The 23,781-nt window shown below is 34.5% G+C and overlaps 3 protein-coding genes across 3 annotated transcripts; all 3 read right to left on the bottom strand.

The window, feature by feature from the left end:
* Positions 1–931: 931 nt before the first annotated feature.
* Positions 932–9,204, bottom strand: LOC114393970 (WD repeat-containing protein 75-like). Its single transcript, XM_028355499.1, has 15 exons — positions 8,785–9,204; positions 8,513–8,695; positions 7,598–8,003; positions 7,354–7,472; positions 7,168–7,251; positions 6,597–6,737; positions 6,106–6,150; positions 5,797–5,960; positions 5,454–5,532; positions 5,289–5,374; positions 4,579–4,708; positions 4,331–4,463; positions 3,963–4,108; positions 2,114–2,303; positions 932–1,707 (listed from the first exon to the last, which is right to left on the bottom strand). The coding sequence occupies exons 1-15, from the start codon at positions 9,076–9,078 to the stop codon at positions 1,496–1,498; spliced, it is 2,412 nt and encodes an 803-aa protein (XP_028211300.1). The 5' UTR covers positions 9,079–9,204; the 3' UTR covers positions 932–1,495.
* A 1,386-nt stretch (positions 9,205–10,590) lies between these two features.
* LOC114392096 lies at positions 10,591–13,537 on the bottom strand. Its single transcript, XM_028353132.1, has 4 exons — positions 13,200–13,537; positions 12,354–12,451; positions 11,063–11,133; positions 10,591–10,975 (listed from the first exon to the last, which is right to left on the bottom strand). Exons 1-3 carry the CDS (start codon positions 13,441–13,443, stop codon positions 11,080–11,082), a joined length of 396 nt encoding a protein of 131 aa, XP_028208933.1. The 5' UTR covers positions 13,444–13,537; the 3' UTR covers positions 10,591–10,975; positions 11,063–11,079.
* Positions 13,538–15,498: 1,961 nt separating this feature from the next.
* On the bottom strand, positions 15,499–20,006 carry LOC114392541 (adagio protein 1-like). Its single transcript, XM_028353712.1, has 2 exons — positions 19,520–20,006; positions 15,499–17,669 (listed from the first exon to the last, which is right to left on the bottom strand). Exons 1-2 carry the CDS (start codon positions 19,762–19,764, stop codon positions 16,061–16,063), a joined length of 1,854 nt encoding a protein of 617 aa, XP_028209513.1. The 5' UTR covers positions 19,765–20,006; the 3' UTR covers positions 15,499–16,060.
* Positions 20,007–23,781: the final 3,775 nt, after the last annotated feature.

Raw genomic sequence — 23,781 nt, 5'->3', positions numbered from 1 at the left:
TTGGTAGTATTACGGATAAAAATATCCTAGCAAGAACGATTTTGTTATTTAAGAAAGCAATTACAATAGTTTTTTTCATGATGTTATTGTTGCTCCGAATAGCAATTCTTAAATGTATATGTCAAAGAGGAGAGAAGTCACGTAAAGCGATGACTTTCTAGGATTACAAGACAAAATGTCTTTCCATGAACAAAGGCTCATTCAGAAATTTCTAGGCTAGTTTTCCCTTTAACATTTTTAGCGTATCCTCGAACGGTAGTGAAAATTTAATACCCAAAACTATGGTTAACCCTGAAGAGGTGATGATAGAGATCCAACACGCCAACCCAACAATAAAACATGAATGTCAGAATGGAAGGAGTCCCTTTTACTTGGACCAATACATAGTTCTTATCAACTAACAAAATACAGTTCATTCCCGAATCACAATGCACAATAACTTGCACTTAAGGGATGAACAACTGGGCCCAAGTAAGCCAAGCTGAAATCTGATTGTTTTTATCAAATTTCTGACAATGTTTTGCGAAACCACAGGGGCATTGTCGAACGAATCAAACCAATGTCATTATGTTCTTTGATAGTCGTTTGCTATATTCAATCCGTTTCGGTTACGTGGTCCTATTCCTATCCTTTTTGTACTTTCCATTGTTCGATCTGTATCACATCTACTCATTTATCAACATACGTGGTCCAGCTATGAAATAGGTGCACATCCCAAAAAGATTTCATTTTTCAATATTCACCTTTTAAGTAACTAAAATAATTTATTAAATTCTTTCTAATCGATACTTAGGATACTCGTTAAAAAAAGACCCTTAAATTAATGCCCTCTTGCTGTGAGATGCAGGCTTCAAATAATTTTCGAGCGGGTGGGGAATATTGTACAGGTTTCACATCTCACAACTAAACTAAGATAAAGTAGACATAGAAATTAGGTGAAAAACGAAAAAGCAAATTATCACTATATTTAGGATCACACTTTCTTAATTTTTAGACATAGGAACTGTAGCTTCCATAGCATTCACCGCTATACTACCTAGACTCGTTGACAGTGATCAAGCTTACAACATTGCTACACTGCAAAATCATTCGTTACTGTCAAAATTTTCGCCCCATCCAAGAACTGAAAAATTGAAAATTAAAGAATATATATAACTAAAGGTCACACTAGCAAAGGCAAAATCGGGTTTTAGAGAGGGGGGACATCTCAGGTATACCAAACCATCTAGCCAACCATTTAAAGCTGAAATCTTTGTTGTCCCATCTTTTCCTGCATCAGCTAATTTGACAAATAGTCCCATCATGTGAAAATGGCAAATTGCTAATGCCAGACCAACCTGCAGCGGGTAGAAGGTAGTGTTTACACCATTCTTGAAGAGAACATTCAAATATCTTAACTTCAAGTCCAGTCCATAGGCCTCTTGACCTCTGCTAGGTGGGCATCAAAGAAACAAATATCATCCCTTGATGGAGTTCCGTGGATGGAGTGCTTCTGTCATTCTACAGTTGCTGTCCTTTTCTCCAGCAGGGACTCCAAAAATTCCGAGCACAATTTAGTGAGGGGTGGCAACGATTGTGATAATCCACTAAATATGGTTTCCCAAGGCCTCTTGGAAGCAGAAGCAGCAGATGAAATCGATGAGTCCATTTTCCTTTTCAAATCAAACTTGGGTAGCTCCCCATAAATTGATGCGTATCCAAATTGTCCTGAAATTCAAGGCCAGAAAATACAATCTATTTATGGATGACTTCTTTACCATAAACCTAACACAAAAATAGAAAACTAAAATATAAGATGACATAAAGGTGGAAGTTTTTTAACCATACAACCTATTTCAATTCATTCTTTCTTTCTTTATGGGACATTTCTAGTATGAGTGCTAGAGGAGTTAGTTTTGGCTACATAACTAAACATGAACAACCAAGATCATTTCAAATAAAACCTAATCTTCACCATTCATTTTAATTGTGTGGCCACGATTTGCTCCTCTTACTCATCTAATACATACACATATTAATGGGATTGAACTTGAACCTATGTCTTCTTGTCTTCTTCCATGAGCAGAACAGTATAAACCTGATCAAAACACAATAGATGGAGTAAAGTTTTCACCTGTTTCTTCAAACGCAAGATCATCCTGCTTAGTCATACTAAGCTCACAGGCTTTTCTGCCAGATGGATGAAAGATGACATATTCATGATCTCCATTTATATATGCAAGCAGTGTCTGTGTTGGTTTCCCATCAATAACTGCTCGTTCAAATGGATCTCCTTGGATAAAAGCCAGCCTCCCTCCCTTGGCCTAAATGAAAAGAGCAAAACATAAAGAACAAGCCGACCAAAATAAATCTTCAAGCATACTGGAGATTAAAAAATAAAAATAAAAAATCAATTTTGGAAAATATTTCTCAATGCAATTCCTGAACAATCTGAATTATCTATTTCTATTATGAGGTTATCACGCATACCTGAATATTGCCAAAAGTGGGGGGAAAATAAAATAGAAAATTTAGTTTCTAATTCTATCTCAAAGGCAATGCACAAACTAGCTTGCACTCATTTCTTTATTGCTATCAGCAGTTAGCATAACATATTTAACAACTTTGTCTCCAACAATCTTCTCCAGAATTTTTTCATCTCAGACCTCCATTTAACCACCACATCCAACATGACATTATGGCGGTTTTGTCAATGTAATGATGATAGCATTGCAGATTTTGGTAGAATGTTAAGTCACCATCAATGGTGTTGCACATCTTCGTCATTTTGCTTTGTGCAACCAAAATTGCCATGACAGAGGATGGTGGGACTTGGGGGTTTGAGATGATTGAATTTGATCTTTTTTGTCTTTTTTTTTAAAAGATTCCAGTATTTTAGGAATTTAGTAATAGGAATCTAAATCCTGATAATTTAAGGCTTTCTTCCAAACTTAATCAGCAGATGACAGAAAATAATCAAGAGTCCCTGTTTCTAGACTCTACTTCTCTCCAACCAGTGAGCACGACCCACTCTGGCACTCGTCAAGGGAGGCCCATTCCAGCACTCCTTCCAATGAGCACCATCATCTTCATTAAAGACATAACGGTCTCCAATTTTTTTAAGCTATGCTATTTTTATTTATTTTTTTAATTGACATGTCTTCCATTTTTGTTTCATTTATTGAATTATTTTAAGATTCACTTATGTCTTTCCCTTTTTCACTCAGTTTTCTGTTTCTAAACATTTTCTAATCCATGTTTGTCTATATTTTGTTATATTCTACATAAGATTTTCATCATTCGTTTTTATAATTTTATTTCAGTTTAATTTTCAATTCGGTTAGTCTGACAGTGTCTGTTCAATGCTTTGGCATCTCTATTTTGAGCTTTCTAGTTTTATATGTAAACTTTTATGAATTGAGAATGAATATATTCTTTCTAGTTTTTTATTTTTATAATATGGCCTATTTTTGTTTATTATTGTGTATGAGCATGTGCGTATGCATCAACCGCTATATTTCTATTTGTTATTAGTTTGCAACACACTCTGCCATAAGCCATGGCGGATTTTGGCTTTTCCACGATGAACCACAATTTGGTAACAATGGTTTTATCTGCAAAAGGCAAAACAGTGAAAACTGCAATGTTATTCAGCTTGAATGCAGTTTTACTTAATCTAAAATTTTTTTATCAGCAAAGGTTAGTTGTTAGTTTTGTTAGCAGGAGAGATAGAACCCACAACCTCAACCAACCTTATATCTCCCCTAAATCCCACACTGTAATAACCGATATTTGGTATTTGGTAACAATAAGAATTAAAATGCCATTTATTTGTTCATTAAATAAATATGCACAATAAACTCCATAAGAGTACTAGCAATGTGGATTTAAAAACCATTAGAAACTATTCTCAAAGCTGACAGTTGATAGCTCAATTTTTTGGCCTATAGTCAGAATTTTTCAGAGACATAAAGGGATTGTACCTTAGTTACAGACCAGGAAGCCACCGGAACAGGATCTGTCACTTTGAATAATAAGATTATCCCATCACCTTTAAATGTACATTCATTTGATTTGGGAAGGAGCGCAAGGACAGCAAAATATGACAAGTCTATTGCAGAGGAGACAGCTGCATGAATATGCATCAAAATTCTGTCAGATCAACAGTATTCCCATCATGTAATCATAAGTTTAGAAAGATAAACAGTATCTGCTAATACACAAAGAACTAAAGTGAAAAATATCAACCAAGAAATTTGAATGATACATGATTTCTAAAATTGAATACAAGAGAAGAGACATATGAAATCATAGTCAGTATATCATAGGAAAAGAAATAAAATCTTTAAACCTTCTATTTGGAGTCTGTATGACCAAGAAGCAGCTAACTTTGACATACTCCAAACAGACAGCTGTGGTTTTGAACCATGACATACAGACAGAAGATAATCTGACTTTCCAGCAAAGACGAGTCTCGTAATAGGCTGGGAAAAATTACAACAAATTAGAGATAGAGAAGGGAACAAGTATAAGTACTAATTAATGAATCCTAAAATATAGAACCCAAAAGCAATATCATATACGCATGAAGAAGATCACCATTGGAGTTTCTCCTATAACAGCAATGAGGACATTATTATTAGGATCCCACAATGTAATAACAGTGTCCGCTGCAACTGCCAGCACAGAACCATCAGCTGAGAAAGCAGCAGCTCTCATGGCTTTATTTCTGCATAGGCATATCCACATCATGACAACGAGTTAGTCATATAATCAACTTAATTTCAAACAGAAGCAATCAGCAGCTAAATCATATTTTGCTCATCCTGCTGAAGTGAAGAATATAATTATGATCTTCATTTTGCAAATTAGTCTTATTTAAGTGCCACGAAGGGCCAAATTACAACAAAGTTGATATACTTCCAAGTACAAAACCAACAAAACAATAAAGGAAATAAAACAGCTGCACATATTAAGGGGTTCAGCCAGGAATCTCTGGATACTTAAGAGAACTTCATGCCACTACTAATCCTTTTTGTTTTATCTAAAAAGAAATCTGGGAGAAAGATTTTGTTGTTAGCTGATATCCATAATCTGCGACCCTTCCAATATTTAAATGATAACTACCTTGTTCAATAAAGTTATCCAATTTTTTTACAAGTTCACAACACACTAGGATAAGAGGTTGCTGGGGTTTACATATTGAAGGCAAAGCTTAAACGGTAAGTATTGGTAGGTTTTTCTTCAACATCTATAGCCAACACAAGCAAATATTGGTTAATTCTAACAATCATAGTAGGATTATATACTTGTATGACCCAACAGCATGACACTTCCAACCAGAATTCCGAACCATCTGGCCATTTTGCTGAATTTCTTCCTTGCAGACCCATATCTGAAATGTGTAAAAGTAAAGTAAATAAGTGCCACCAGAAACAAATCCTAAGCATACATAACAATTTGTCCAAAATTACCTTGAAATCTCCACCATAAGATGTGCTGACAGCCATAGGACGAGTAGGATGGAAGGCAACAGCAGAAATATGAGCATCCCTATCAATAAGGAGATATATGTGTCAACTCCACTTTCTAATATATCTAAAGCCTAAAGGCACTACACACCTAAAATTCAGATTGACAAGGTAGAAGGGCAATTCTAGCAGAGTTATAGAATAGTTACAAAAAATCAATCCCAACACTGAACAAGGAATAAGTCATGCAATTCTATTAAGTTACCTATATGCCTACATTATGCAGGCCCACTTATAAAACTTGAGATTTTTTAATTTTCCTTGATAAAATAATCCGTGGACAAACCTGTGTGGTTCATAAATAAGGGTAGATAATGAAAATCTCTTGTTATCATCCAAATCCCAAAACTTCAAACAAATAAAACCTCCTATTCCATCTTCAGGAAGCTTGACATCAACTGTACCCATCATAGAGCCATCAACAGATAGCTCTACCAAGCTCACCACCACCTGTAGCCACAATATTCCATTGAACAGATTTAATCATCATTTCATCAATCAAATGTTTTATAAGCTGAAACAAGATTTGAGAATACTAACAACCAAGATTGTCAATATATCACATTATAAGAAATTATATGTAACTAGCACATACCGTGACCTCATCAACTGGTTGATGGTTTCTTTCACAGACTTGAACCTGCAGAAAACAAATTTCAACATTATACATTTTATGTGTTTAATTTTGATGCTGTTATCACACCTTAAAAGTAATTATAAATTAAGTAAGAAGCACCCAACCAAACACCAGATTAATATAAAGTATAAACGTAAATTGAAAAAAAAAATGAGAACTTAAAAACATAATGATATATCTGGAGCTTATTAAAAAATTATTCATGAGAAGTAGAAATAAAATAGCTCAATACAATGAAAATACATTTTAACCCACATATATATAGAGGTAAAAGCAACAGTGTCTATGTACTAGGTTTTTAACTTCAAAAATATAATTAAATATTTAGTGCTAACTGATCATTTCCCTTGCAGAAAGACTAAAGCCCTTTTTGGGTGGGGGTGGGGTGGGGTTTGGACCCAGCCATTTCAAGAAGTTTAAGAAAAAAAACTTGAACAAAAAGATATTACCTCATAAACTTCGCGATTAGCAAACAAGCTGTAGAATTGGATGGCATAATTCTCTGTTTGTACAGCCAATAAACCAGAAGTGCAGTCAAAGGCAACTCGGCTGGAAAGACCTTCACATATATCTTGAGAAGACAAAGGGGGCTGCAAAAACAAAAAAAAAATAAAATGTAAAGGTTATATCAAGTTCCAGCAAATGCAAGTTGTTATGCAAGCACCCAGGAAAATATTAATATATTGATATAAAATGGATAAAAAATAAAATTGTTTTTTCATTGTTGTTACAAGTTTTCTTATATTTTCTTAGTATAGTATGATGTGTTAGTGAATTAACAAATTCCCCTAATCAAAATCAAATGTTTTCTTAAAACTGACAATTGATGTTTCAAGCTTGCAAGCCTATATTAAGGAGAAAATTATAATGATGGTCGGTAATTTCATTTTCAATGAAGAAAATAATTTCTAAATGTTGTCCAACAATCAAAAGCAGTGGTTTTCCAGTGCATTAGAAATAATATTAGGACATAGTGACCAGAGAAATAAGAATACAGCGAGAACAAACATAGGAACTAACCTTGATACCAGAAATACAGCTGATTATTTCCATTGGCTTTGAAGGCTTCTTCAATATAAGCATTTGATTATCTGCATGAGATATCTGCAGACCCTTAATTAGTTAGATAATATATGGGCTAATTGTCAGGACAGACCCAGACAGATCTATTTATTATATGTTCAACTACATATTAGTAATCCTTACTGAGAAAAGTGATCGATCAGGAGAATCTACAAAATACAAAAGTGGAGATCCAAATCTTGGTAAGCAATAATTCTTTTTTGTGTCTAACCGCCAAATCACGAGAACTCCTTCCTTCCCACCTTGATATCAAATGAAGGAATATAAACAATAAATTATATTGCTCTACATGAATATAGGAGAGCTCAGACAAACATATTCCCCAGTTCAATGACTTCTATTATTAACTTCAGGCAATATAACTTACCTGAGTAGAGGAAGGCTCCATCTGAAGAGAAAGATAGACAACTCACTCCAGAAGAGTGCCAATGCCGTGTGACGCTTGATTCAGCATCATCATTTTGCCTAACCCCATCCTTATTTTCCTGATCCGTTGATCTTCCATTGATTAATCCACTACTGCTCAAGAACTTCTGAGCACCAAATTCATGCCAAATTAAAATTCTTCCAGTTACATCACCAGCAGCCACAGTTCTCTCTGTCGGATGGAATGCAAGAACAGTCAACGTCTTTGTATGATGCAGGATAATCTTCTTGGACACAGCGGAATCAGAGTCCTTTTTAGGAACTGCCCATATATGAAGTTTCCGTTTGTCTTTTATACCCAAAAAATTACCCGAGGGACTAATGGTTAAAGATTCTGGCCGTTCAGTCTGTCAAAAAGTGAGAGAACATGCATGCACTTAAGCAACAACAACAAATAATAAAAACTAAATTGCATTCTCATATATGTTGACCAACAACATCTGAGGATGAACCGGTGAACAGAAATCAAATCATTTCAGGGGTTTTCTTATTACAAAGTTCCTGAATTAAAATAAAATAAAACAAGCAGTCCAAATGAAATAAAGTTTGAGTATTGCTCTTCGGCCACTCCTCCCTCCTCTCCCATCTAAACAAAAATGTCCTTAATAATATTCACCCATGTTCTTCTCTAAATGAAAGTAAGAAAACTACAAAAATGTCCTTAATAATATTCACCCATGTTCTTCTCTAAATGAAAGTAAGAAAACTAAATACTCTTAGAAACAACAAAACAAGCTGTGCATACATAATTAGCAGCAAAAAACATGAAAAAGCACATGATTGATTGAAACCTGTTCAGCTGTTTTTCATAGTTCACAATGCTTACACTAACCATTCATTGATTAATTCAATTTACCTCTTTCATGATAAGGTTGCTAACAGAGCGAAAGTGGGTCAAATTACACTTCCTGATCTGTCCATAAAGAGGCTTGGTGGGATTGTCCGGTGGTGCTTTTATACCTTGAACAGACACGTAAGCAATAACATTCGGCGGCGTCTTCCCGTTTTCTTCCCGAGGAGACAATATGGAAGGCACCACCTAAAAAAAAGATATAAAAAGCATTATATTTTGAAGCGAATGACAATTAACAAATGCTTATTGTGTTCCTTCGGTGATGTGTGTGTTACCATAGAGAAAATTGGTAAGCAAAGGTCGATAATATTGACGCATTCGGGAACGGAGAAGTCCCAGTGGCGGATGGTACCGTCGACAGAAGCGGTCCAGCAGTAGCTTAGGCCAGTGGAGGAGGGGACCACCACGACGGCGGTGACGGAGGCGGTGTGGCCTTCGAGCGAGGAAACGAGGGAGCCGGTGCCGGTGCTGAAGATGGACACGGTGGAGCCGCTGCAAACGAGGAGGCGCTTGCCGTCGTTTGAAAACGCCGGAGCGGAAGAAACGTAGTTTTGGCCTCCGCGTATCATGATGCCGAAACGCTGCGTTTCGCCTGCAAGTGAAAGTGGGAGGGAGAAATAGTAAAAGTGGTGCGAAGGTTGAAGTTTATAAGGGAAAGGGAGAAGAGGGTCGGCCGAGTGGCAAAACCCCTAGGGTTTTTGGGCCCTAATTTCGATTTTAAGCTAGGTTTTATTAAATAGAGATTATAGTATTTTTTTTTTCCTCAATGTGTTTGAAAGGAAATATGAAAAAAAAAATATTGGAGAAAATTTTGTATTTTTAGTGAGATTCACATCTTTTATAAACTATTTAATTTAAAAATATATATATTTTCATCTTCTAATCCAAATACACCGGATAGATTTTGTATCTCCTTTTTTGTTCTTTTTTTTTTTTTGCATCTTTCTATATCCTTGTTCGAAAGGAAAGGAGACATGTTCGGTCGAACATGAAATATGTGAGCATTTTTTTATATTTATTATTGTTCTTTTGTTTTTATAATTTTGTAATTAATTGTAATTTATATATAATCGTATTTAACGTCTTTTTAATATTGCCTGAATTTATTATGCAAATACTTCGTACAATTTTAAATATTTATTTTAATTTATGTTCTAAAAAATTTAGATAAATTTTAAGAATCCATGTGGTATAGAATATACTCGTTTAATTAAAAAAATTATTAATAACTCTTTGATACTTTTAAAAATGTTTTTAACCCCACAAGAGTAAGATATTTTTATATAAATTATTTTAATTTACTACCAAAACGCATGAATAAATTGACACGAAACCAGTCCAACTTGATTAATAAATTCAAGTTCGAATCTTAAGTATATATAACTTTCATTAAATATTCATATAAAAATTATCACTCATAACGATCTTATTTAATATTAGTGTCAATTAATAATGATTGCTCTTATTTGGCACCACTGGTCGCTATCTAGCATAACCCAATGGAGAAATGTACGGGTGAAAAGTAAATAAGCACCGATGTTTTTTAAAAAAGAATTAAAAAAACTATTTCTAATGAGAATATTTTAACATTTTATTGATGAAATGCGAAGATATGAGATTTTTTGTAAAATCTATTTAAGAGCCTTAAGAAAAGTGTTGGCTTAAAAAGATTGGGTACTTGTGAAGTGTTTAAGTTGAAAAAACAATTGTGCGCAAGTGAAACATATTTAAGCACTTAAGGAGAGATATGTTGGATTGCGGATGTTCTAAGCCTTCCTACCATTGGCCAAACATCCCTGAAATATGGTAAGCCGAACTCACTTCAAATAAAAGGCACATAACAAGAGTAAACCGAAATTGACATTCCGAATATCGATCCTCAAGTTCGTGATTTACCTGCACCTGCTACTCCAACTATTCATTTTTCCAATTGTGTGTACAACTTTTTTTACTACATAATCCAACATTTTGATGGCTAAGATTCTCTACAGTTTATATAAAATCACAGAGGATCCCAACATAATCCATTTATGTTTATATAACTTCATGATTGTAAAACGGTGAGACGAAAACTAGTCAACTACTGGACAAATTACGATATTTTTTAATAACTAATCACTATCGCTTGAAATAATTTGCATAGGGTTTCTGCAGACTTTACCCCCAAGATTACAAACAAAATACTTAGGAGACAACCCTGCCATCATGAGAAGCCCAAAAACTTGACCCAAACTACAATACAAAAACAAAACATTTGCCCCTGAAAATAACTTGGTAATTAGATTACAGGTAGAGACTGTCCAGTGAGACTCAACTGGCAGGAGTTGGAAAATAACCATTGAATCATATCAATGGATGTAGATCAAATAACTTTGACATATCAGATGCATTCATTCTACTCCACATAAATACAAAGGTATAAATATACTCAAAGCAGGAGTCTTCACACCTCACTTTTGAATAATCCTGCATAAGGATATGAATCACCTAGTTAAAAGGGTCATTCATACGATTCAAGGATAACAAAAATTGCAAAACAAAGGTAGTACTTACCACCAACTCTAGGCAAGTCAAACACTTTGTACTTTGCTCGATATTTCTTTCACTTTAATGTCTCCTTTTTCCTACAGTCAAAACCTCAAAATTTTAGAAGTTAAACACACAACAGATACACACACATATGCACTATGACACCTTTTATTGTGCAAGTCAAATGAGAATTCAATTATGCTATTGAAACAAGGAGGACATGGCATAACTACGATAGTTTCTGAAAATCTAGTATTCACTTACAAAGAGAGGGGGGAGTGATCATGGGCACTGGATAATAACACATTTAGTAGTAAAATAAAATGCTCATTCCTCAGAATGAAAAGGCACCATAATCCTTACCAGAAAGGTCAAGATCTCAGATTGCTGTCATAATTATACAACACAATAGTATTGCACATTGCTATGGAAGACCTATTGACTAGTACATAATATTCAGAGAACAGTCCATAGTAAAATCATGCCATAAAGGGCCTCAATGTTGAGAAGTAAGAAGTAACACAAAAGAGTCTCTTATCAGCCTCAAACTACTCTTTTCTCTGGACTCTTTCATTGGACTCCAAATTGTACTTCACTAACTAACATTTTGATTGTTAAAACTGAAACTAAGCACTTCCTTCCAACTTTCATAAGTTTAAGTCATAGATCAATTAGCCTAATAAAATAGAGATGAAAATAATCACTAACGTGATTGTAAAGAACCAGGGAAGGCCCCACTTGTTTTAAAGTTGGGTAAAATTGATTTAAAGCATATCAGTGCAAATCATAGTTACCTGATATACAATACTCTTCAGGGTACAGGTATATGGTATATGATAAGTTACCATGTCAAATATATGATATCTTTCACTGTTAATTATTGCAACTACAGCCCCATTTGGACTCCCTAGGCCACACTGAAGTGGCAATAATCACAATAACTGAGAGATAGTCCATTTTCTCTTTCCCATTGTTCTCTCCTCATCTTCTAATTCCTTCTTTTTGTAGGTGAAGTTCAGAATTTACAGGAGAAGGGGTCCAGGTCACAACAAACACCTTTTCCTCCTCTTTCTCCTTCTCATACTTCACCATCAGTGAAAAAAGCCAAACTAGGAACTCAATTTGCAAAGAACCAGAAATAGGTACACATGAACCAAGTCATGGTTCTAAGATGAAACCACCAAATTTGGTAACATTGGTTGAAATCAAACTACCAAAAGGAGTCACATCAAAACAAGCAGAAGAAAATCCAATTCTAAAAGCATATAAACACTAATCTTGCAACTATTAGTATCAATATCAATCAATTTCTTACCACTCCCTTGCTCTCATAATAATCATCAAGAGCCCATTGATACTTTGACTGATTCAATCCAAACCAACGTGCCAAATGATCATCCAAACTTGAGTGGGCTGTAAAAGGAAAGGTAATGGGTATTTGCTCAAAAGAATACACAAGATGATGAAAAACTCAATCAAAGTCCTATTGTATTTTAGGATCTGAAATCAAATTATAGATTTATTTTCATGTGAAGTTTATCGTACTTTTTCATACAAAATTCATGGCTATAAACAGTAAAGAGCCTCAACAGCAAAGTGCATGTAAGACAACAACTAATGAATATATTCATTACTTCACAAAAACTAGAAATTACTTCCAAGCCAACTAACCAGCTCATAAAGAGAAGAGAGTATATATATCTCAGCCAAATAGAACATCTTTTTTTTTTTTTAATTAAAAAGATGCGTTTTGCCCAAAAGAGTAATCAAAACACCAACAAGAATCCTAATAACCAAAAAGATCATAAGACTAAGTCTTACATTATAATAATTTTGGAGTCAGACATATATATATATATATATATATATATATATATATATATATATATATATATATATATATATATATATATATATATATATATATCAGATAACAAATCAAGATAACAACGAGATAAGACGTCATCAATCACCACCAGAGTCACACTTTTCCAACAACAACTCAATTCAAAATCCAAATAATCTAAAAACGACTTATACTTACTTAAATAATCTTAGTTTTATTTTTAATTTTCAATTTTCCAAATGCGTGGCACATTTCGTTTTTGGCGACACGGAACCTAATAACCTAAGATAGAGTTGAAAAGAGTAAAGTACGCACCGGTTTGGACCTTGGCAACGGCGTTTCTGAAGAAGCCGAAAACGGAATCGTCGGAATCGGAGAGAGGTTTGGGTTTGGGGGAAGGAACGGCTTTGGGAATCTGAGGCGGCGGAGGTGCGATCTTGGTGGTGGTAACGGGGTTGTCGTCGGCGGGTTTGGGTGTAGACGGCGGCGTCATGAAGACGGTGTAAGGCCCGATTTTTCCGATCACCGGTGGCGGCGTAGATTCGCTGTTGATCGACATTTTGGTCGGAAAGAGAGAGAGTGGAAGTTGGAAGAGTGAGTGTTGGATCTTTCTGTCTTCTTATCTATGTGTTGTGCACTTCGCTTGTTTGGTTCCATTCTTTTATTTCTCCCAACTCTACGTTTTTTTAATTATTTTTTTATTTTATTTGTTACTGTGGTGTTGTTTTTTTTTTTTTTATCAAAAAAACAATTATCTTTTATGATTATTTTAACTTAACTAAAAGTCTTGATTCCAATTTTAATATGCAACTTAAATACAGAAAGATATTTGTCTGACTCTGAAGTAAAGGATGCATGTGACATCGAAAAAAGAAAAAAATAATAATTATCTATTTTTGTGATAAAGGGATTTCACAAATGTATAATGTGAGGACTTAAGTGGTAATTTCTGCGCTTTTCAATTATAAACTGTCCATCTACAAACCACCCCATTAAACTTTACTTGAGTTTATCATTTTCAACAAAACTCTGCAGGATTTATTGAAGGAATTTTTCTTTGACTTCATTTTTTTGTTCTGCATTTTGAAAAGTCATTCAATTATCAAAATCTTTTTGTCAAAGCCAAATAAATTTTTTCTATAGTAAAAAGTTTTGGATTAAATCTAAGTTTGCAAATGGAGTTTATAAAAGCAACCCAAATTTTACTTCTACAAAATTCAACTTTTTAGACTAAATTTTAATGTGCAAACGTATTGATTTTTGAAGATAATCAAAATGTCACAAAACTGAATTTACTTTCTAAAGAAAAAACTTACCTGCGTACGTTTAATTATTCACAACCGAATCTTTATTGTCTGTTAATTTTAACTCTTTCAAGTTGAAGTTAGCATGGTAAAATATTTAAGGCCAGAGGAAAATGAATAGCAAACTATATAGTTTGACGGGGTGTTTTTAAGATTTTTTTAAAACTTCTTATCCCTTTTAATCCGTCATTTTTAGCATTCTTGGTTCTATCTTGAATTTTCACATTTTTTAAAACAAATTATCAATAATTAAAATATCACAATATAAATTATTTACCATAAATATAAAATATAATTTATATATTAAAATTATTTATTTATTACAAATTTTAATTATTAATAACTTTAGTTGTATAAGATAAGTATTTATTTATATAGTGCAAAAAAAAATACTAGTTATAATAAGTATGTGTAATTCTCTCAGTACAATAACAATAATATATGATAAGGATAAAACTAAAAACGATTTTACATGTAAGAATTAAATTATTTTTTCTAACAAGAGTAAAACTAAAATAATTACCATGGATATATATTAAAAAAAATTGTTTTAATTTAAGCCTAATAAAACTGCTGCTGAATTATTGAAAGATTTTCAAGCTATAAATCACGTCTCAAGTTTCTCTTCCAACAATATCATGAATACTTACACTTACAAGTACAAGTAACTCGGTTGTTACCTAACTTCGATTTCATTGTACATACAATAAGCTTGTGAGGATTTTTTTTTCGTAAAAAAAAAAAAAAAACCTTTTATATGCATGTACAATAAACTTGTGACCGGTGATCATACTCTTTAAGATTTTATTTTTATTTTTTGAAAAAAAACATTCCTATTATTAGAGACAAACTTTATATATTTTAATTTCGAGTAAATTTGATGTTTTAATTGATAAATTTGGAAGAAAAAAAACTATTTAAAAATAATTTAATCACTTGAATTTATAAAAAATGAGTGAGAAAAGGTGAATGCGAAGGTTTTATGTAAAAAAAATCTGGCAAAACTTAATTTTAAAAGTATAGAAATTTAGTTGACTAAATAAATTAAAATCTAAATTGTACACAATGTAAACTAAATATACCAAAAATACTAATAAACCTAATTAGAACATGTTTGAAAGTCTTGCTTTATTAAGAATATATTTATATTTTAAAAGTTCTCTTAAAAAATGTTAAAAAGCGTCGTGGTGTTACCAGATTTTGAAAAGAAAACATGTGCAGATTGCGGCACAACTTGATACCTCGAGGAATTTCTGTGGGCCTATAGACTGAAATTTAACAGAAACTACATTCTGGCCGATAAGACCATAAAATAGAAACCTATGTATTAACTAGGCACAGCACAATCTACATAAGCAATATACAAATATTTCAGGTTTCACAACGTTGGTTTAGTCTTCCATAACTGTCAGATCACCGTGTTAAGAAACATAAAATAGCAGTAGATATTTCCATCAAATATAATAGATCTAATTACGGAAATTAACATACATTTTTTCTTTTTTTTCCTCTTTGTCGTGATTCAAATTACAGAATTTGAACAAAACAAGACATGGAAAATCAAGTAGAAACTAGCCTAATATATTACCACTAATATTCTGTTCAGGAAGAATAATTCTTTATGCGTACTGGAAGGGCAAAGTCTCACACAACCTCACAAAAAACTTCGTCTCATGTCACTCTCAACGAGCCAGAACCAACCATTCAAGCAAATGCATATTCGTAACAACTTAATATACACATTCTGACCAGACCAATGCTTGTCGAGTTAGTGACCAATACAACCTTTCCCGCAAACTTATGTTCAAATTCACGACTTCAAGCAGAGCCATGTAGTATTCCCTTCACTACAATAGAGTTTATTCACTGGAATTAGATGGCAGAACTTGCCAGGGAAAGTTCATGGAGCTCGCTTAGCATCCATTCCTCCCCGGTTTGACCACCCAGTACGATAGCTCTTGTCCCTCCAACAACACATGTACTGTGTCCCCAAGCAAATCTCGGAGGGCACCCAGGTACATTTAGGATTCTCCATGTAGGCTTCTCATCAGTTGGATCAAGAATGTAAAGCTGAGAGGCAGAGTGAAGACCAGCAACAGACCCACCAAATATTAGAATTCTCCCACCGGGAAGACTAACAGCAACATGATCAAGTCTAGGAGGAGGAGCTGTGCCCCCAGGATTTCCAGCACCAAGCATGCCGCTCCCCGTTACACATCTCCAACAAGGTTCTTCCTCACTTAAATCCATTGTGAATACATCACTGGAACGAAAACGCAAAGGGCCACTCTTGGCCAGACCCCCAAACATCAGTATTTTCCTACCACCATAAACAGACAATGTGTGGCCCAGACGAGATGGTGGGGTCCATGCCACTGGTATCTCTCTCCAGACAGGCTTCTCCATTGACAAATCAAGGAGGAAAGTGTCACTCAAGAGAACTCCAGAGTCTGCACATCCCCCAGAAACTATCAACTTAGTACCATCAAGAGTACAGGAGCTGTGCCATGATCTGGGAAGTGGAGGTGCCAATCCAGAAATTTCACGCCAAGTTGGAGGCTTTGCATCCAGGTCCAGAACAAACACATCATTGAGCAAGCCCTGCCTTCCACAGCCTCCAAATACAACTAAATGAGAACCATTAACACAAGAAAGTGTGTGGCCCCAACGACCTGGAGGAGGAGAGCTTACATGGACGTGTTGCCACTCAGGATTACTAGAATTGAGATCCAATACAAAGGTGTCATTCATAGGTTGCATGTTAACCCCTTCACCACCAAAAAGCACAACTCTGTTACCAACTGCACAAGCACTAAAATTACAGCGTGAGGGTTCAACAGCACCTCCAACAGTCAACTTCCTCCATGCTGCTGCTTCAAGAGTGGTCAATTCCCTTGCCAGCCGACCCCATCCAAGTCCCCTTGCACCGGGCACAGTTTCTAAAACACGTGTAGTCTCACTGCCCCATGCATTTTGGCACACCATTCTCCAGAGGTCTTCATTTTTTGTCAGCTCATATAATCGTCTACAGACAGAGCTAACTGATGCAATATCTCTAGGAGTTAATCGAGCAAGTATCTTGAGAGACAGTACCTCATCACTCAGTTGAAAAATTCCACAAACTCCACGAGATACATTCCTGTCCCCCACAGGAAGAGTCTGCAACGAGGAAAGCACGGAACGAAATCGATCAGATGATTTAGCAGATTCCTTAATTGTAGAACCCGGAACAGGACCAAGATCAATATTTGCCTCTGTGAAGAACTGGATTCCAATAACATGTGTTATAGTCTCATCATCTCCATATATAGGTGTCAGCCGCAATCTGTTCATCAGAGGAGATCCATCTTTCCTAAAGTTCAGCAACTCACCTTGGAATTCAATCCCCTCTTCAAGGCATCTTCTAATTTCTGAAACTACTGTAGAGTCCACCAACGGATGCCTTCTCTTAGCAAATGGACCTCGACACTGCAAGAAACGGCTGCCAAATATTTTGAAATGATTAAAAAAAAAAACACACATTGAATTATAAATATCATGCAAAAGACTGACAGAGACTTGAGCAAGTAATAAGATGTATCAAAGGGCCAACAAATATTGGATCCTCCAAGGCAGTGTTATATTGGATACTCAAACAAATATTTGTTTGCTTAGATAAAATGCTCTTGTGCTTTCTTTTTTCCCCTTTATTCCTCCAAGGCAGTAAAATATTACCCTACAATCTAAAAAATAGACTTCCAAACTAATACTTCTTCTTTGGGGTAAATTAGAGATATATGGTAATTTATGCATCAGAGACAATTGCCCTATTCCTCAGTGCCACCAGTGTACACCAAAAAAGAGACAATTGCCCTATAAAAAGAGCATGAAGACTCAAAGAAAGGAGGGTGGAGCAGAAATGGTAAACTCTAAGCTGATCTGAAATCTTGTTCTAATATGGAGGAGCATTGGAATTCAATCATTTTTCTTTTCTAATTGCTAGTAAATACTTAGAGTTCCCATTAGTCCAAGAAGATGTCTTAAATGGAAATATGCTTCTTACACTCTGTTGGAGAACCCAAAGGAAAACCCCACATACCTATCCCACACAAATTCAAAGAGAAATTTTAATATAGTGAAGACTGTACAAAAGAGATAACAGTTTAACACTATTCTGTGATTTAATCACACCGCAATTAATCACAGAATTTTTTTTAAACAGGCAATTAATCACAGATATGATTGTCCTTAATCAGTTGCAACTTGCAAGTACCCATAAAAATATGACAAGAACAAATTATTGCCCCAAGAAAAATTAAGTATAATGCAGAGAATCACAGCCAACACCGGGAGAAATAGAAACATAATAAATATCAAACTAGTAATACTTTTTAATATAATAACAACAAAAAAATAAGGAATCACTAAGAAACCATAATGGTAGGCCTTCACCAACTGCACAGGCTGACAAATAGGTCAGGTAGATTTGCAGCTAGAGGGTCTTTTATTTGGAGGAGTGAGGTCCTCCCCACAAAAAATAATATATCAGTGGTCAAATATCAGAATTAACAGTTCATCAGAAAACAGTAACATGGCCAGACCTAAAACCCTAAATTCCATTGTCAAAACAAGTTGCTCAGTGTGACAGTGAACACCCATAGCTATTCAAAAGCTTTCAATACACAAAGCCGCCTAAGCCTTTGGATTCCCAACCCTGTCTCTAATAATGAAGGCCAGAAAATAATGAGAACACCTCAACACATGACTCGGTAACCAGTATATGTCAGAAAAAACATCTGGAATAACCACATCTGTATTTCAATCATCTCTTCTTAACTATGGTTCTTGAACAGTAGAGTTTCAGAATTCAGTCCAAGTCAAAAAAGCTTCAAACACATGGTGAAAAACTACCACTGTTTGATATCTAATGATGTTCATTATTAGGCTATTTTTTCCTAATCCATTGATCACCATAAGGATGTTAATCATCATTTCCACCATTTGTCAAGATACACTTCACGACATTCATAGTACCAACCAACAACTTTGTTTCTTACTCTCCCGCACATTTCAACATTATCTAACCTTCCCAATTGACTCACTCCTCAGACCGGGGCAGAAGTTACACGTATGAACAAAACTAAAATATCCACAAATCGAAGCAATGCTTAATTCTAACAAAATTATCATAGTAAAAAACCCGAAAATGCGCTTAGCTATGTATTCTAATACTAAATTTCAATTCAACACATTCGCAATTAACTTAAAAAAGCAGCACAGCATGGAAATTAAGAGTAGGCCAGAAAAGACCTAAACCTAATTCTACGAATGGAGGCAGAAGCGGAAACTAACCAATTCCGACCGAGGACGTCCTCGGCGCAGTAGCCGGTGACAATCTCGAAGACGGTGTTGACGTAAATGATAGGGTGGTCAGGATCGAGCGCGTCGGTGACGACGAAGCCGCAGGGCGCCGTTTGGAGGAGGTTTTCGACGACGGGGAAAGGGAACGGGAGAGGGCCAGCGTCGTCGGCGTCGTTGAAGACGAACCCTTCCTCCTCTTCGTCCCCGCTCAGATCGGAATTGCTGTCCCACTCCATTCCCGAAGCAATTTCTTATCTTCCTCGTTCAACCCATACAACAGCACATGGATGAAGCGAACGGAGTGGTAGCAATCACGGCGAGGCCAGAGAAACGAGTGGCGCAGCTGCGTTTCGGGAGTTTAGCTAAAGTGGAGAAGAGACGGTGCTACTTTCTTCCACATACAAGTGTCACCGCCTTTCGTTTCTTAGAAAAAAATCTGGCCAATTTTTCAGTTAGGTTTCTTGGATTTTGGTTGCGACACTTACCCTTTATACTCTCTCACCCCCCCTTTTTCCCTTCTATTTTTTTTTTTCTTTTTGATATTTATAAATTTAAGGACTCAAAATCTTGTCTCAATCATTCATTAGTTCGACTGAAATTAAGCTTGCACTTATTTAACTACGGTCCCGATTTAATTCAAGGACCAATTAGGTTTTTTAATTAAAATTAATCATAAGTAAAGTTAATGATATTTCATGTCAATATCGATCTAACCAAAATAAAAATAACTAAGTTGATAAATTTTAAAAAATGTAAAATAATTTATAATTACCTCACCCTAAAATGATGATTAAGAGTATAAATATGATCTCTAATAAGATGTGTTTTATTCTATTTGACAAATCTCGTAAAATTTTATTTTTTTTCCCTTTTTTCACCTTTCAAAAATAGAAAGATAATTACTTACAAAAATAACATTTTTCTTTATATTAACCCATTATCATTAAATGCATAGATCAATCTTAATTTTGCTATTTATATTAATAATATTTAACTTGAGCAAGATTGATGTGAAGCTAAAATATTATATTAGCGCTATTTAATAAAATTTCATGACTAATTCCTATAAAGTTGGAGAAACGGTTAAAGTTTTGTACTTTTGTTTATACACACCTCTCTCATTAAAATTAATTTAATAACTTTAATGAAAGAAATTTTTTATATGAAATGAAATTGGTGATTAAATAATGTGTTTTTTAGTACTTTTTGGATATTGTTGGGGTCATGCAGGTAACACTGTGCGCGCGCGGAGAGAGGTTTGTTCGTGCCGTTTTGTTTTTGGGCCATTACGTTCCGTTGTGGTACGTACGCAAAAAGGTTTTGGTTTTTTGTTTTTAACTTTCTCTTGCTCTCTTTTTTGTCTTCCCGCTAAGAAATTGCAATAGCAATCGGGTAACTTTTTTGTGGAGAGGGGACTTGCTGAGATAGTTCACTAAATAAAGTAGTACTAGTATTTATGATGATGAAGTGATTAGGTTGTGAGGATTCTCACATCACCAAGTTGAAATTAAGGAAAAAGTTGAAATGGGCAAGTCATCTCTCCATGTCGAAAATTTCACTGAGAAAGTTGAAAACAAATGTAATTCTTAGTGAGTCCAAAAGTAACATGTTTGATAAAATATAATAAATAGGGTTGTAGAAGAACTTCAAACGTATTTCCCCATTACTTTGTGTGGTTTGCCCTGGATGCATAAGGAATCCATTCTATAGCTAATACTGTCATTTTTATTTTCGTTCCATACAGAGGTAGTACCATTTTTATGAACCATAATACTCAATACTAGATACCCAGTACATAGATGATGAATTGTGACAACTCACGTGTTAGTGTAGTTTTGGAAAAATTATACTCGGATCCATGATGGCCATAGATTCATTTTAAACACGATCCAACTTTTGTTTTGGTTGATGATTTGTTTAAAACGTACACTGTTTTAAATTAATTGGAAACTAAAACAAGTAATAACATGATTTTTTTTTAACAAACAGTCTTGGTACATAAGAAGCGGTTATGTTGTGAGTTGAAGTCCTTCCAACCCTGTTTCCCTTTAATCTGGGTAAAAAAGTGGGATTGCTTTGGTAGTGGGGATTGGGATTGAACCATGGGTCAAGGCTATGTTAACAACTCTAGGTACAAGTAATTCATTCAAGATAGTTGCAAGTGATGATTTTACAAGATTCCAATTACAATGAGACTGAACCCCCTTATTTCGTGCAAGTAAATTAGATAGTTAGAGTCACATGGTAGAATTATATGTTCACGTCTAGTAATCGTTTCACTCTATGCTAGTAAAAGAATTCTATAGTCCTATGACTAGTTAATATGTGATCAATATGTGTGTGACCTTTTAAGGTCACCAAGGCCTAAAAAATCATTAAATCTAATGACTTAAGTCTACATGTGCAATTGAATTATATCAAACCTAATAATTACATTATATAAAATAAGAACATAGTAACTTGAAAAACGATTAAATTAGGATTTATAATCTATCTCGTCTTATTAGTCTATTAGTTTAAAGGAACTTTTGACAAGTTTAGGTTTAAGAGATTAAACTCGATGCATTTTTAAGACGGATTTTTGTACAATTGAAAGAATTTGTACTTTGTAGGCACGTTCATGGGTTGGTTTTGTTTGTCAAGTTCTCATCCAATATCGTTATATCTAGATTAATTGTTGATGTTTATGCAAGTGTGGAAAGATGGAAGATGCAAATATATTATTCGATGACATGGGGAAGGACTCTACCGCTAGAAAGTGCTTCCGGCAGTGCATGGCAAAAACATCTTTGCTTTCAATTTTCTAGCAGTTTACACCATTAATTTTGATTTTGTGTCAATGTTAGAGTGCCTAAAATTTACTAGTTACTTGACAATTGATGACAAAAAGGGAACACATAGTCGCATATTGTGACCATTTTATTTTTCATGGACATGTTCCTAATAAATTAATGCTGAAGTAATCCTTGCATATAATATATCACATGCATGATGGGACAGACCAACAGCCAACAGGTAGTTCAAAATTTGTATTCTTTCATTAGTTTTCTGACAAAAGTAAGAAATAATCGTGTATGTTGAAGCAAAATATCCTCTCCCTCGAGAAACAGTAAAATATGGAGATATTAGTTTGCACGATCAAATCTCTTCTACCAAGTAATGATCAGCAACTACATGATGATATATACCAAGTACAAGTTGTTTAAATTATTACTTGAGACAGAAAACCAAAAATGGAAAATACAAGTTCTATTACAATTTTTTTCCACTACGTGGAAATATAATCTCACTAAACCCACCTCAAATACAATTGTCACCATCAACAGAGTCTAAATTAATTAGTCGAGTATTATAAATTTATCGTGTTTATTTTCTATGAAAAAAAAATACAACTGTGATGATTGTTCCCACCTCAGTGTTCTATTACTGATGATACAGAATTTTTTTCACGAACTTTTTACCACATCACCATCCAATTCTCTCCCGCACACTTTTTCTTTCCTTTCAACATCAGCACCAATGGTCCACATAAAGAATTAGAGCTCAGCTCCATGTTTTACTGTTGCTGATATTATTTATTGCTCATCTATGTGAAAAGAATTGGATCTTCCAGGTGTCAAGTGTCAACATTCGGACATAAAGGACCACTTTTTGCTCAAACTAAACCAAGATGTGTGCAAAGTGCAAACAAATCCAACTACCAGCTATCTGTAACATCAAAGACCAGCTGATAAGTCTAAAAGCTCATGATTATATTCAAAATAGACTTCGTTTTTCAGTACAGATTCAAGAAACAATAATCAAACAAAGAACGAGTAATTTTTTTTATCTAAATGGAACCTAAGAATAAAGTTCTTCACTTAGTTATATACTCCTATTCGGTTGAAAAAATTCTGATTCTTGTTGTCAAGAATCATATTCTTTATCCTTTGTCTACCTCTTGGCAGCTGCAGATTAGTATCAGAATTAACTAAAGTTAATCATAATCCTTATCCTCACCATTGTTCATAAATTCTCTCTGTCTTTGTGTGTGTATAGTCATAACTCATAAGTTATCTTCTTAGCCAGCAACCACGAAAATGACATCTAACTAAATCATGAAATTGTAATGTCTAAGAAAAATATTAATGATACACTCTGAGACATTTTTTTAATACACTATTTTTGTTGAAATTTATATAAGACAACGCTAAATTGGAAGTAGAAATTGCTAAATGAGAGTATTGGAAAGAGAAAGTTGATAATTTTGTGTC

This window comes from Glycine soja, chromosome 17 (genome assembly GCF_004193775.1).
Source record: "Glycine soja cultivar W05 chromosome 17, ASM419377v2, whole genome shotgun sequence".
NCBI classification, from domain to species: domain Eukaryota; kingdom Viridiplantae; phylum Streptophyta; class Magnoliopsida; order Fabales; family Fabaceae; genus Glycine; species Glycine soja.
Note: the sequence above shows the minus strand (reverse complement) of the source record. Positions and strands in the feature narration are given on the sequence as shown.

Excerpts from the sequence above, each read along its gene's own strand:
- LOC114392541 (XM_028353712.1), bottom strand. The coding sequence starts at position 19,764 with ATGGAGTGGGACAGCAATTCCGATCTGAGCGGGGACGAAGAGGAGGAA. Across the intron at positions 17,670-19,519 it reads GACGTCCTCGGTCGGAATTG|CCGTTTCTTGCAGTGTCGAG; the intron begins GTTAGTTTCCGC and ends AATATTTGGCAG.
- LOC114392096 (XM_028353132.1), bottom strand. The coding sequence starts at position 13,443 with ATGTCGATCAACAGCGAATCTACGCCGCCACCGGTGATCGGAAAAATC. Across the intron at positions 12,452-13,199 it reads CGTTGCCAAGGTCCAAACCG|CCCACTCAAGTTTGGATGAT; the intron begins GTGCGTACTTTA and ends TTCCTTTTACAG. Across the intron at positions 11,134-12,353 it reads ATTATGAGAGCAAGGGAGTG|GAAAAAGGAGACATTAAAGT; the intron begins GTAAGAAATTGA and ends TTTTGACTGTAG.
- LOC114393970 (XM_028355499.1), bottom strand. The coding sequence starts at position 9,078 with ATGATACGCGGAGGCCAAAACTACGTTTCTTCCGCTCCGGCGTTTTCA. Across the intron at positions 5,375-5,453 it reads CTTATGGTGGAGATTTCAAG|ATATGGGTCTGCAAGGAAGA; the intron begins GTAATTTTGGAC and ends TACACATTTCAG. Across the intron at positions 2,304-3,962 it reads CTTCCTGGTCTGTAACTAAG|GCCAAGGGAGGGAGGCTGGC; the intron begins GTACAATCCCTT and ends CTTTTCATTTAG.